The following is a 14,074-nucleotide window of genomic DNA, read 5'->3' on the forward strand; positions in this document are numbered from 1 at the left end:
TACACTTCCCAATGTTCCTCGCGCGGCACGTGACGCTCTGTCCTCGGCGCGCTGAGAGCAGTTACTACAACGTTGCTCCACTTTCTCTGACCTGGTCCTAGACCCAGCCCCGGAGTTAGAATTAACTCCACCATGGAGGAGGCTGACCGAATCCTCATCCATTCCTTGCGCCAGGCGGGCACGTAAGTACGCAACCCCCAGTCGCCTCCAATTGCTCACATCCGGGACTCCAAAACCTAGGACCCCATTACCCGGGAACCTTAAAATCAAGACCTTGACACCCAAAGGCCCAAACTTATAGGATCCGAAGCCCCCCCCCCGCCCCCGCCCCGCCCTGCCCGCCTACACTCTAACATCACAGGTCTCCTAAATACTTTGGTCTGGAAATTTGGTAAACCTAGAGGACTCAGACATATTACAAGACTGGAACCTCCGGAACTGAGACCTGGATATGCTGGGACCCTGACATCTAGAGGCTCTAAGACACCTGCCCTCTGAGATCCAGGAAACTAATAACACAGGAGTCTGGCACTCAGAGTCTCCTGAATTCCAGTGACCGGATACTTCGAACAAGCCCTGAAACAGGGCTTATCAAAACACCAGGGCCCTAAATTCTGACACTTGGTAACACACACACACACACACACACACACACACACACACACACACACACCCTCACCCTCTATTTGAGGGCCTGAAAAGTCCTGGATGCCAAAATTTAGGATGCCTGATTTTTTTTGTTTCTATTCAGTGACCCTGACATTTGAGACTTCTGAAAACTCTAGCCTCTTACTGTGTATTTTCCCCAAACCCTAGAGGATCTAGGAGGCCTTGCCATGCAATGGACACAGTGTCTTTGTGCCCAAAAATATGGAGACTGGACCACTTGGACCATTTTCACCTTTGCAGATCCCAGAGGTTTGAAACTTTGAGGTGCAGGGGAGTTTGAGACATTTCTGAACTCAGGTTGCCTGTATCTTAGGACTGAGGTCTTAGGACTAAGTAAAAGTCATAGTCACTAACACTCAGGGTCTGCTGAAGCCTAGGTTGTGTTCCCTGCCCTGACCCAGATTCTAGAGCATTCTCTGTCTAGAAGGCTGTACTTTGTTTCCCTGCCCCTCAAGCCTGGTGCTTTCCTCTTTAGGGCAGTTCCTCCAGAAGTGCAGACTCTTCGAGCTTTCACCACGGAGCTGGTTGTAGAGGCTGTGGTCCGATGCCTTCGAGTGATCAATCCTGATGTGGGCTCTGGCCTCAGTCACTTGCTACCACCAGCCATGTCTGCCCGCTTCCGCCTGGCCATGAGTCTGGCTCAGGCCTGCATGGTGAGTGCCCTCCTCCCAGTATGCACACTGTCTTCCTTCCTTTTTCACAAAGTCACCAAGTTCTTCTCTGTCCCTCAGCATTCATTAATGGTTAAAGCTTCTTCTTCTGTAGCCAAACTGTGTGATGAGCTGATTCTGTTTGTGCTTGGACTACCTTTAGCACACACCTTTTAAGCTTGGCATCAAGCTGTCACATAGTAGGCCATTTATCTATTTATTAGGGCTGAGGACCTTGATTGGGTTGCATACCCTTAAATAAAGCTCTGACGAGATCCTATGGGCATCCTATAGGACCCCGTGATAACCTGTTTCATCCTATGGAAGGGATAGTTCCTCAGAGGAAGGTTATTGTCTGCTACATTGTACTGTGTCTCTCATAGTTCCAAAAATGATTCTCTAATGAAGCACCCACTCCTCTCCATTTCAGAGCTGTGTCCATTTACTGTGGTCAAGAGCAGAGAGTTCTGTGTTTTCTTGTAGCTCACTGTCTTTGCGGCTTTGGGCCTGCCCTTTAACCTCTTTGGTCCTCAGTTTCTCTCTGTGTTGACTATGTATGAAAGCTAAACTGAATCAGGGTGCAGCTCAGTTTTAGAGTGTGTACTTCACACATATGAAGTCTTGGGTTCAGTCTCCAGCATGCACAAAGCAAACACTGAGTTGCTATAGGAATAGTTGATCATATACTTTGGCGGCATGTATTCCAGCAGCCTGTGGCTATGGAGTGGTTGTAGATTCTTCCAGAATACTCAGTAAGTTGCTATGAGTGGTATATCTGTAGGGTATCCAGTAAGAACTTCCTGTAGACTAAAGGGGACAGGTCATCACAGTTGGCTGCCTTGGACTACTGTTTTTGCAGTTTTGGTCTGAGCAGTTCCACTGTTAGTTCTGCCTAGCCGGCTCATTACTCTCAGGTTTGTCTAGCTACCAAGAGTTTTTATTTTCTTCTGTCTAGGACATTAGACATGGTCTAGACTATGGTCCCATGAAGCTATCAGTCCATCCCTGTTCTGGGACTGTGTTCTGGAAAACAGACTTCAAAGAGGGAAGTTGCGTCTTCTACTGGGCAAGGAGTGTGCTCAGTGGAAAGCACCAAGGTGGTGGGGTGAGGCTTTCTCTGATGTTCCCCTCCTCAGTGCCGTCTGCCTTTGGATGTTGTGGCTCATGCTAATTTCAGTGTGGGGCAGTGGACCTGGTGGTTAAGGGACATATGTAATTGTCTAGCTTAGTAGCCATGGTTTGCCCAAACAACCAGAAAGGGTCTCCAATTCAGCATTGTATGCTCTGGTGTCTTCCTCTGGATATACCTTGCTTCTGGTTATCTATTTCTGTACCTATGCCACCTCTCTATTTTTGGCCTCTCTCACTATACACAGGAGTCTTACTTAGTCCATGCTCTATTACTGTAAAGAGGCACTATGACCATGGCAGCTCATATAAGAGAAAGCCAATAATTGGGGCTTACTTACAGTTGTAGAGGTTTAGACCATTATCATCATGGCAAGGAGCATGGCAGGACACAGGCAGACAGGGGATCTGAGAGTTTTACATCTGGATCCTAAGGCAGCAAGGAAGAGAGACTCTGGCCTTAGTTGGCATGGGCTTCTGAAACCTCAAAGCCCACCCTCAGAGACACATTTTCTCTAACAAAACCATACCTCCAGTCCTTTCAAATAGTACTGCTCCCAGGGGACCAAGCATACAAATCTATGAACCTATGAAGTGATGGTTATTCAAGCTACCATAACAGCCCACTCCTGAAGTGAGTTTTCCTGTCAATCACAAGTCTTTGATTGCAGACATCAGATAAAAATTCCTAAATAATGTAGCATAGAAGCCAGTTGCTTTTATACTTGTGTGATCGTGATCTTTGATACAACTTCTCTTGTGACAGAATACATGAATACCCATCCTAATGGTTTCTTTTGAGTCAGTACTTTGTGCCAGGCACTGTGGTGACATGCTGAGAACTCAATCTTTGTGACAACTGTCTGAGGACTTTTAGTATCTTTTTTAAAAATACTGAAAACATTTTCTTATATTTTTGGTTGTGAGCCTAGCCTTTAACGGCTGAGCCATCTCTCCAGCCCTGAAAACATTTTCTTTATTTAGATGTATTTTTTAATTTTTTAATTTAATGAGTGCTTTTGCCTGCATGTATGTATATGCACCATTTGTGTGTCTGATAACAGTGGATGTCAGAAGAGGGCATCACCCCCCTGAAATTGAAGTTACACATGGTTATGAGCCACTGTGCGGATGCTGGGAATAGAACCCAGGTCATTTGGGAGAACAGCCAGTGTTCCTAGCCACAGAGCCATCTCTCTAGCCCCTGGTAGACATTTCTTTTTACATGACTAAAGTGAGGTACAGAGAAGGATTTGCCTGGAGTCACACAGTTGGTAACAGGCAGAGCTTGGGTTTGAGTCCAGGAAATTTGCCTTCAGGGTCTGTATGTCTTTGAACCTATCTTCAGCTCTTGAGAGTCCTTTCTTTCTGGCCGTGTGCTTGCTGATTTATTTTTCCTGTTGTTGTTGTTGTTGTTATTGTTGATGATGATGGTGGTGGTGGTGGTGGTGGTGATTGTGATGATGGTGTTAGTGCTAGGGACAGAACCCAGGGCCTTGCTCATGTTAAACCCTCTGAACCACATCCCCAGTTCTGTTTCTTTTTACACGCTGCTTATATAGATTTATGACTTTTCTCTCAAAGGTGCTAGATATTTCCGAAGTGCTCAGTGTTCCTTTGACTTTGTTAATTATATTTTTCTTAAAGTTGTTTCTTTTCTCATGGGCAGAAATCTCTTGTAGCCTTTGGATTTTGAGTCATAGTTCGTTAGCAATACTAAGCTTTTTTAGTTTTGCTGTTGTTTCTGCTTTTGAAGACAGGGTTTTTCTGTGTAGCCCTGGCTGTCTTGGAAGTTGCTCTATAGACTAGGCTGGCCTTGAACTTACAGATCCAAACTCACAGATTAGCCTCTTCCGCCTCCCAAGTGCTGACATCAAAGGTCATGCACCATCACCATCTGGTAGTGGCCTCTGAGCTTTAATGTCTATTTTATTTTTTGATCTTGTAATACTGACTATGATGGCTTTATGTCTGTCACTGGGGCCTGGATGCCTTGGGGATGCAGGGGGAAAGTGGGAGGGTGATGACTGGTGAAGGAGTCAGAGTCGGTGTGATAGTCACAGGGACCCTAGGGCAGGAGCCTCCCTGCTTGGCAAATGGGGGTCTGATTTTTATCATCAGCATCATTACCTAGTTATATTTGCTAACCTCCAGGACCTGGGCTATCCCTTGGAGCTTGGCTATCAGAACTTCCTCTATCCCAGTGAGCCTGACCTCCGAGACCTACTTCTCTTCTTGGCTGAGCGGCTACCCACCGATGCTTCTGAGGATGCAGACCAGCCTGCAGGTATGAGCTCCTGTAGGACTGGGAAAATAGACTGTGATCCTATGGGGATAGGGGCCTGAGAGAAGTGTCAGGAACGGTAGGGGGCAGGACATATCTTCTAGAGAATTGGGTGGATCAGAGAGAGGTCAGAGAACAGATGAACCCAAGGCAAGCATTGTGAGCCTAGGGACTGGGTTCTACATCTTCCCTCCTGCCCCTCGCACTATTCTCAGTCTAGTCTTCTCACATGGGTGTTCTTGGTGGTCTCCCAATGTGCCAGGCGAGATCTAGCCTCAGGGAATTTTGGTCCCTGGACTATTCTCCCCTCAGCTCTCTTCATAGGCAGCTCCCTACCAGGCGAGTCCAAAGCATGGGACACATGCTGCTGAAGAAGCTACAAACGCCACCCAACCTGAAACTGTAAACTTGCCTAAAGTGTTAGGGATTTTGTGTTTTTTTTTCTCCCCACCCCTGAGTTTTGTATTTTTTGGTGTGACTTGTTTCACACTGTTTTTGAGCATGAACTTTGTAGATGGTAACATCATGCCAAAATGTCAAAAGGTTAAATATCCTCAACTTTCTGTGGCTTCTGCTCTGCTATCTCAACAAGGCCCTTCTCTGGCTGTTCATTGGAACACTGTAGCTCCTCTTTTCCATCCTTCTCTCTCCTGCTTAGAGTAGATGGTGGTAATGGTCCTATTCTTGAAGTTTCTTTTCTGTTATCTTGCTGACCCGTGAAGACGGAGACCATCTCATTTTTGTTTCCTGAGGTGGTCTTTAACCTGGTAACTGGTGACTGGTACCTCCTACGTAGTTAAAGCTCAGTGAGCAGTGAGTGACTGGAATGGTAGTTGAATCCATCTGCATCTGGTGTTATGGCTGCCTTCCCAGATTTGTAACATGTTACTCCTTCCCTACCCACCCCTCTCGCCCCCTCATAGGTGACTCGGCTATTTTCCTTCGGGCCATTGGGAGCCAAATCCGGGACCAGCTGGCCCTGCCCTGGGTCCCACCTCTCCTTCGAACTCCCAAGGTGCAGCGTCTCCAGGTGGGATCCCCACCTCCATTTGGACTTGTCCCCCCCTTGCCTTCTTTGTCCTCATCTATTTGCTCAGGTTGTTGGCCCCTTTCACTAGTACCTCATTCCGGGGGCACTGACTCTGCTCTCCCCATAGGGCTCAGCCCTCCAGCAAGCATTCCACTCCAGCAGGTTGGTTCTGCCTGAATTGAATTGCCGAGGAGGTGAGTCTACAGTTGTGTGCACCTAAGCGAGGAGTGGAGAGGCTTGTGCAAGCATTGGTGGGCGAGGACAAATGGCTGACACTGTCTCTGCTTTCAGAGCCACGGGAGTTCCAGGCCAGTCCCCTGCTGCTACCAGCCCCCTCACAGGTGCCCCAGCTTCTGGGGAGGGCAGCCTCGCTCCTTGAACACCATGCCATCCAGCTCTGCCAGCATGTGAACAGGGATTGCCCAGGAGATGAAGACCGAGTGCGCTGGGCATCCCGCCTCCCATCCCAGGTATCTCTGTGGTCAGCTCTTCCCTTGAGCCTTCTGCTTCTGGTGGCTCCTGTGTGTTCTCTGTATCCCGTTTCCCCCCATTCTGTCCCTCTCTTCATTGCTTCTCCTCTGTGTACACCTGCCTGGCTCCCTGCCTGAAAGAATGGAGAAGAAGGGTGGAACCTGCAGCAAGTCCTTCCCACATGCTCTTCTGTTCTGAAAAATGGGGGTGTGGAGTAGTGACCTTGCATGAGTTTAAGCTGGGACTGTTGGGAGTATGCCCTGTGGGGACAGGGCGTCAGCCTTTCAGTTTGTCTGTCTCTGTGTTTGTCGGTGATCCTTATGGTGTCTGGCTCTAGGTGTCTGTACCATCTCCTCCTGTTACTGTCTTGTGCTGTGGTTTCCCTGCCCCACCTTATCAACCCTTTCTGTCTCCCTGTTTGTATACTGAATCTTTCTGTTTCACCTTTGCCTATTCCTTTTCTCTCTCTGTCTCTGTCCATGTCTTTCCCTGTCCTCTCTTTCCCCCATATCTACTTCTCTGCTGTCTCTTCTTTCTAGCTTCCTCCCATCCACTTCCGGTTGTGTCTATCTGTCCATGGCACCCTGGTTGCCATTTGCTTATTCTTTCTCTCTCCCTGTCCACTATTTGTTTTTCTGGGTTTTTTTTTGTGGGAGGGAGAGGGAAGATTTGAGACAGCCTCTCACTAGATAGCCCAAGCTGGCATCAAAATTATAATCCCCTTGTTTCTGTCTCCTGACTGCTGAGACTAAAAGCACGTACCAGCACACCTAGATCCTGTCTCTTCTACACTTACAGGAATTTTGATGTGTAAATGTAGAGTCATTGCTCTAACGATTCTTGTCTTCTAGACTTTCTTTTATTCTCCTTTAACTTCCCCACTGTGGTTTTAGAGCAAATCTCAGAGCTTGGACTATAGTTTCATTGTAGAACCTGGTTCCATTCCAGGATCAAATCCTAGTGAATCCAAACTGTCACATAATTTCAGCTCTGAGTACTCCGACACGTCATTACTCACAGGAACATTTTTTTTTGTTAATGGAACCACTGTACCATTTTCCTAATGAAGTGAATGATTTCTTAGAACCATTTAACACTGAAAGAGCTGCTCTCGTTACCTCTTCTTTATCTTCCTGTTCCCAACCCTAGAACTCTACACTTCTTTTGCCTGGCACCTTTTTCTTTTCTTTCTGGGTCTACTCTGTCCACCATTCTTCCTCTTTCTGATTGGAAAGTTCCAGGCTCACTTTTCTGTCTAGTCACTCTCTTCCACAGGGTAAGGGGTGACTGGGTAGAGAAGTGCACTTGTGGAGAAAGGCACCTCTCTGTCCTTGGGGAGCTCTTAGACCTGTCTTGGTGGGAAGTCACAGCCCTGGGGACCAGCAGGTATGCCTTCCTCTTGCCCTCTGTTCTTTCCAGGAGGATCCCCGGGCTCCACAGCAGAGACTGCACAAGCAGCTGATTGAACATCTGCGTCAAAGCTGGGGCCCACTTGGAGCCCCGACACAAGTCCGAGACCTAGGAGAGATGCTACAGGCCTGGGGTGCTAAGGCTATGACTGGCGTGCCCAAAGGCTCCCGCTTCACCCATTCAGAGAAGTTTACCTTCCATCTGGTGCGTAGGCTAGAGTGGACAGGGTGTATGCGGATTGCTTACTTGAGGACTGCTTTCTTATGAACACCACTGTTATCAACACAGGATCTGGTGCCCACTGAGTAGGCCCTCTCCAACTGGGACAGAGCGTCCAGAGGGCTTTCCTAGCTTCTTGATACTTTAGAGGAGAAAGGGCAGAGGGGCGGGACTCATGTAAGAGTGTGCAGTGCTCCCAATACAAAGCCCATTTTTCCTTAGGCTTTCCTTTGGGAACATCTTTTCTCCTTAGACATTCATCTTTCTTGTAGACATTTGGGGCAAGGTGGTTATGGGTCAGAGGGGTTATAGGGTCAGGATGGTCAGGTGGTTATGGGTCAGAGGGGTTATAGGGTCAGGATGGTCAGGTGGCTATGGGTCAGAGGGGTTATAGGGTCAGGATGGTCAGGTGGCTATGGGTCAGAGGGGTTATAGGGTCAGGATGGTCAGGTGGTTATAGGTCATGGTGGTTGTAGGGGCAGGGTGGGCAGGGTGGTTATAGGATCATAGGGTCATGGTGGTTGTAGGGCAGGGTGGGCAGGGTTAGCATCAGGGAGGTTTCCTTGTGGTCAGGCACTCTTGTCTGCAGTTACAGATGACGCTTTATTCTCCTGTAGTAACAGTCTGACAATGGTCAGTGGTTGAGCGGGCATGGGTACAGTGCTTGAGGGTGCTTTGGGGTTTTGAGGCTGGACTGTGAGGGATAGGACTTTGTGTGATAGCCGGGTTGCTTTGTCTACCCACAGGAGCCCCAGGTCCAGGCAGCTCAGGTGGCAGATATACCAGCTGCCTCTCAAAGGCCTGAACAGGTAAGGACACCAAGACAGACAGACACATATGTACACAAGTGCACGCGCGCGCGCGCACACACACACACACACACACACACACACACACACACACACACACACACACACAGAGTCAACTGGGCTATTGCCTGTGTTCTGGACTCAGTAGCTCTACCTAGACTGGCCTGTGCTTCTCAGGACACACGGGCAGCTCAAGAGGAGGAGTTAGAGTCCCTCCGGGAGCAGCTGGCGAGTGTGAACCACAACATTGAAGAGGTTGAAGCTAACATGAAGAGCCTGGGAATGAACCTTGTGCAGGTGAGGGACTGACTGGGAGAGGGACTGGATCAGGTCAGAACTGGGACCTTGAGAGATGATCTGGCATCTAGAGGTGTATGGATGCCATACTTGTTTATGGAGCATCTTGGAGACCTCTGATATTCTTGAGGGCTCAAGAGAACATGTGAGGCGAAGAAACATGTTGGATTGATGACTTGCTAGACCTATAGATCTGTTAGGGGTGCATTTGGTATCAGTCAGGCTTTGTGGGGGGCGTAGAAGCGATGGGCATCAGGGGAACAAGGTGGGTGTGTCGGGGCAGGGCCTTGCAGGGCTTCTCAGAGCTTCTGGCTGTCAGTATGGAGCTGAAGATCCAGAGGCCTGTAGTAGGTAGAGGCCTTGGAGTTCTCTGTGAGGTCTTGAGCTGGGCCAGGGTCATAATGGGCTCATCGGGTTGTGGGCTGTGAGTATGACTGGGAGCTTGGCTGTGAGTGTACCAGGTGGAAACTGAGTGTCGACAAAGTGAACTCAGCGTGGCTGAGCAGGAGCAAGCCCTGCGCCTGAAGAGCAGGACGGTGGAGCTGCTGCCTGATGGGGCTGCCAACCTCACCAAGCTGCAGGTGGGCTAGGATTGGGGCTGGGCCGAGAGGGGTGGGCGAATGGATCCAGCCTGTCTTGACACATCACCCTGGCTCCTGCCAGCTTGTGGTGGAGAGTAGTGCTCAGAGGCTCATTCATCTAGCAAGTCAGTGGGAGAAGCACCGGGTCCCACTTCTTGCTGAGTATCGCCACCTCAGGAAACTCCAGGATTGTAGGGAGGTAAGTGGTACGGTTCTGGGCTGTGAGTGTCGATGCACTGCCCCGATAGAGGGCTGTTTCTGAGCTCTGCTCACTGCCTTCTGCCTATGGGTTCCTGGTAGCTGGAATCATCTCGAAGACTGGTAGAAATCCAGGAGCTGCACCAGAGTGTGCGAGCGGCTGCAGAAGAGGCTCGCAGGAAGGAGGAGGTCTATAAGCAGTTGGTAAGGCCCACTTTAGGGTCCTGGGTTCTAAGGGTGGTATGGTGTAGGGCTTGGGCTCATGCCTGCTGTGTTCCTGCCTAGGTATCAGAGCTGGAAACCCTGCCAAAAGATGTATCCCGCCTGGCCTATACCCAGCGCATCCTGGAGATTGTGGGCAACATCCGGAAGCAGAAGGAAGAGATCACTAAAGTATGTCACTGTGGCTCTGATGGATGGCTCATGTAGGCAGACAGGCATAGGGTAGTCACACAAGGACTTGATGCTCACCACTAGGCAGAGCTGTTCAGGTACACCCCAACACATAATAGTCACCCCAACACAGTGACACAGGCCCTGACTAGATGTCAGCTATAGGCTCATGAGTGCTATCATTGCTCAGCCACTTTGCCCAAGATGTGGACTGATAGTTACTCTGGTTTCTGCCAGATCTTGTCAGACACAAAGGAACTTCAGAAGGAAATCAACTCTCTCTCTGGGAAGCTGGACCGGACATTTGCAGTGACTGATGAGCTTGTGTTCAAGGTATGAAGCAGGCTGGCCTTGGGGAGGGTTGAGGTGGGGCTGGGCTGTTGCCTGCCCATCTGCTTATGGGCCAGCTTGCCCCTCTGTGAGTCCTTCAGGTACACTGTTGCTTGGGCCTAGCTTTGCTCTGCGGAGGGCGAAGGCATAGTAGTAAAGGGTGGTCTTACAGGGGCATAGAGTAGTGGAAAAGGGGGCAATAGCTTGCTGTTATCTCTGAGGTCCCTTTTGTCTTATCAGGATGCTAAGAAGGATGATGCTGTTCGGAAAGCCTACAAATATCTAGCTGCTCTGCATGAGGTGAGGGGAACCATGCGCCTGCTGGGCTGCCTGTAGAGGGCCAGCACGGGTGCAAGCCTTGTACTCTTGCTGTCTCCAGAATTGCAGCCAGCTCATCCAGACCATTGAGGACACGGGCACTATCATGAGGGAAGTTCGAGATCTTGAGGAGCAGGTGAGACCTGGGAATGGGAAGGGGAATGGAGACAGGCCAGGAGACAGTTCCTTGTTTTGCGTTGAGAGTCTTTGAAACCAGAAAACCAACAGATACAGGCTTAACCTTAGTGCCTGATGTGCCTGCGACCTGAGGCTAGCCAGCTGCCTACCCTGAGCCCTGGCTTTTAGCCTGAACCCCCTTATGCCTCCCAGAGCCCGTGGTAGAAGCTGTTGCTTTAGGTGGAGGGAAGGACATACGCAGAAAGCCAGTGATGAGAAGGAACAGGCCACTGTTAGGGTATGGGAGGAGCAGGGAGGAGTGCAGGAGAGGGACAGCCAGCAGGCGCTGAAGACGTGTGCATCCTATTTTCTTAGATTGAGACAGAGATGGGCAAGAAGACTTTGAGCAACCTGGAGAAGATCTGTGAGGACTACCGAGCCCTTCGCCAGGAGAATGCTGGCCTCTTGGGCCGGGTCCGAGAGGTCTAGAGCCCTGATGGATGTCTCCTAAGCACAGGCAGGAATTTGGGGGTACTGGAGACCGTGCTGAAGCACTTGGCTCTAGCACTCTCTTCAATTTGGTATCCACTTTCTCCTGTTGGGACCTTAAACCCAGCTGTCTGCTTATCTGTTCCCATATCTGATCAGGGTGATTGTCCAGCTTGACCACAGTTTATTGGATGGGCACTGGGGACCAGGGGCCTTGGATTCCAAATAAAAGAGAAGTTCTTCTGTGGGCCACGCTTAGGCATGGATTGGGGCTTGGGGGTAGGGGACTGGGGTTAGTGGCAAGTGATACATGGGGTACATTTTGGAAAGTCGGTGTGTATTCATGGAACTCAGGAGATACGGTGGAGGGGCTGCATGTGTGTACATGTACACGTGTGCGTTCTGACAAGCTGTGTCTGACTTGATATTTTTTGGGCATTACTAGAGGCTACGTATGATCAGTTATGCCTGTGTGGTTTTCTGGGATGCTAATTCTGAAGGTTCCAGCGCTGCTCCTGTACGAGGGTCTGCATCTACACCCCTGCTATGTGTCATAGTGTCTGTGGTTGCAGACGTTGTGGGTGAGTGTTGGGCTATGAGTCAGTAGGATTGCAGTCACGTGCAATTGCAGGATTGTAACTTTGAGGGCCCATGAATGTGCGAAGGCAGGCTCTTCGTGTTTTAGGGTTTGGGTTGAGTCCAAGGGACAGTATTAGGAACTGTGTCTGTCATTTTTCTGCTTGGCAGTGGCCAAGGCAGATATATGTATAGCTGGTTGTGAGGGCTGTTTGGCTGGAAAGCTCATCTTGGGGGTAGGTTGGGGCTAGGGGCTAGGTTGAGATTGGCACCCCTCTCAGGAGGGCAGCTAGATAGAGAGTGGAGGCCCTGATAGGCAAGATGGCAGAAACCTCACTGCCTGGTCTCCATAGGTATGTCCAGGACTTGCCTCCTTGCCCCTACAGCCTCAGTCTCATGTTTTGGCCCCCGTCCATGTTTTCTTGGTTTTGAGGTCAAGGGCAGGGGTTGGAGCACTTGCTGGGGCGTTGGCTCCTCTTCTTGCGAAACTCAAATTCATCTACGGTCCACACTGCTCCCTTCTCACTCTCCACTCGCACAAAGCACTTGTGCAGGCTCAGGTTGTGGCGGATGGCATTCTGTGGAAGGTGCATGGGGTGGATTGTCAGTCCAGTGAGCTGATCAGACCTACTCAGTTCTGACCTGCTACTTCCCCACACATTTAGCCCCAGGTTAGCCACCCTTGGAACCATCACAGCCGGCAGTGTGTACAGAGGCACTCACCTTCCAGGTGGCGGGGTGGTTTCTGAAGTAGGCGAACATGCGTGTGAACCAATGGTAGATTTCATTGAGTGTCCTCTGCCTCTCTGGAGCTTCCAGGATGGCCTGGAAGTTGGAGTCAGGTGAAATAAGGGGCATGTTCCTCAGGGTTGGGGCTGAGGGGGAAGCCTACTCTAGGCCCTCTGTCCTGTGATAGCTTCGTAATTGTTGGTCAAGGGGAAAGAGAGAGTAGAGTGTAAGGCAGTCTCCCCCTGGTCTGCCCCCCCCAGATGCTGGGCCTAGGCTGCCCTGCTTACCCATCGGATGAGGGTGGCATAGGTGAAAGGGGGCCGCATATTATGGTACTTGAAGTAGTCCATGTTGTGGAAGAACTCTGCAGAAGGTTGGCAAAGATCAGACCCCATGGCCTCCTCACACTCTGCCCCACCTTTGTCTGCATGGTGAGTCCAAGGCCTGAAATCCTATCCTTAGCACCAAGGGTGGAGGGGGTCTCTGCTCACACACAGGTACTGTTTACTGAGTACCTGCTGTAAGCTGTTTCTGCTTTGCAGTGCTCCTGCCAAAATGGCTCTCCTCATATTAAAAAGAGTCAAGTAATTTGCATGTCAAAGGCATGTAAGCAGCTCAAGTGGCATAGCCAGCCGGACACCAAAGTCCTGTGCTCCCTGGTAATCCACAACCCAGGCCTGACAGGTGGGAGAGGATTGGTAAGCTTGGAGGAGTCCACTCGATTTCCTTGAGGTGGGGTGGAAGAGAGGGTTCTTTGGAATCACTTAGCCAGGCCCCTCCCTCATGATGACCAAATGAAGTAGCAGATGTCTAATAGGTGAGGCCTGGCTTCAGTCCCCAAAGACACAGGGTGGGACTATGTTTTTATAACTGTTGGGGGCTTCTAGGCCTAATAAACTCAGGTGCAGTTTTTTTGCAGCTGCTGCTGGGGGTGAGGGGAATGGGGGAGCTCCTTCATACCCCTGGTGCCAGTTGCTATTAGGAGCTTGGGGTCATCAGATGGGGCATCGGCTACACTGACCTGGAAAGGTGCTGTTTCCATGGCTTCCCCAGAGGTGTCTCCGCACAGCAAACAAGCTGTCTGAAGCTTCCCGGGGACTAGACCAGGCCGGGAGGACGCTGCCCTGGGTGCTGGTGGCTACGAGGCAGCAGGAGCTCTTGTCCACTGAGGCCTGAGGGAGTGGGGATTGAGAGGCTTAAGCTTGTGATTTTATCCTTTCAAACACTAGTTGGCATTTTTATTATTAAATTTGTTTTTAGACAATTTTGTACATGTATGCAATGCATACAGACCACTTTCACTGTATCTCCTCCCCATCGCTTACCTTTTTCTTCCCCCTCCTTCCCCCTCTCTCATTCATGTCTATTCATTTTGG

At 50.0% G+C, this 14,074-nt stretch overlaps 3 protein-coding genes across 7 annotated transcripts in view; 2 read left to right on the plus strand and 1 right to left on the minus strand.

The window, feature by feature from the left end:
- Ccdc22 (coiled-coil domain containing 22) lies at positions 1 to 11,947 on the plus strand. The gene is made up of 17 exons (NM_001135837.1): positions 1 to 182; positions 1,145 to 1,322; positions 4,602 to 4,734; positions 5,655 to 5,761; positions 5,889 to 5,955; positions 6,053 to 6,231; positions 7,652 to 7,846; positions 8,608 to 8,670; positions 8,848 to 8,967; positions 9,429 to 9,548; positions 9,631 to 9,747; positions 9,849 to 9,950; positions 10,032 to 10,139; positions 10,377 to 10,472; positions 10,710 to 10,769; positions 10,849 to 10,923; positions 11,280 to 11,947. Exons 1-17 carry the CDS (start codon positions 133 to 135, stop codon positions 11,391 to 11,393), a joined length of 1,884 nt encoding a protein of 627 aa, NP_001129309.1. The 5' UTR covers positions 1 to 132; the 3' UTR covers positions 11,394 to 11,947.
- The window catches only part of Foxp3 (forkhead box P3), a 20,802-nt gene continuing 16,924 nt past the window's right edge, over positions 10,197 to 14,074 (minus strand). For 4 of the 5 annotated variants that reach the window (XM_039099794.2, XM_063280054.1, XM_063280055.1 and 1 more), the window contains 4 exons: positions 13,720 to 13,870; positions 12,986 to 13,062; positions 12,693 to 12,794; positions 11,549 to 12,547 (listed from right to left, as the gene is read on the minus strand). In XM_039099794.2, the coding sequence (XP_038955722.1) occupies positions 12,404 to 12,547; positions 12,693 to 12,794; positions 12,986 to 13,062; positions 13,720 to 13,870 (474 nt within the window). In that variant the 3' untranslated portion in view covers positions 11,549 to 12,403. Of the gene's footprint in view, positions 12,548 to 12,692; positions 12,795 to 12,985; positions 13,063 to 13,719; positions 13,871 to 14,074 lie in introns of all 5 variants that reach the window. The other variant, NM_001108250.1, reaches the window with a different exon arrangement.
- The window catches only part of Ppp1r3f (protein phosphatase 1 regulatory subunit 3F), a 35,621-nt gene continuing 32,830 nt past the window's right edge, over positions 11,284 to 14,074 (plus strand). Inside the window, exon 1 of the mRNA XM_063280125.1 lies at positions 11,284 to 11,421. Coding sequence (XP_063136195.1) covers positions 11,405 to 11,421 — 17 coding nt within the window. The 5' untranslated portion in view covers positions 11,284 to 11,404. The remainder of the gene's footprint in view (positions 11,422 to 14,074) is intronic.

The sequence above is a fragment of the Rattus norvegicus genome, chromosome X (assembly GCF_036323735.1).
Source record: "Rattus norvegicus strain BN/NHsdMcwi chromosome X, GRCr8, whole genome shotgun sequence".
NCBI classification, from domain to species: Eukaryota; Metazoa; Chordata; class Mammalia; order Rodentia; family Muridae; genus Rattus; species Rattus norvegicus.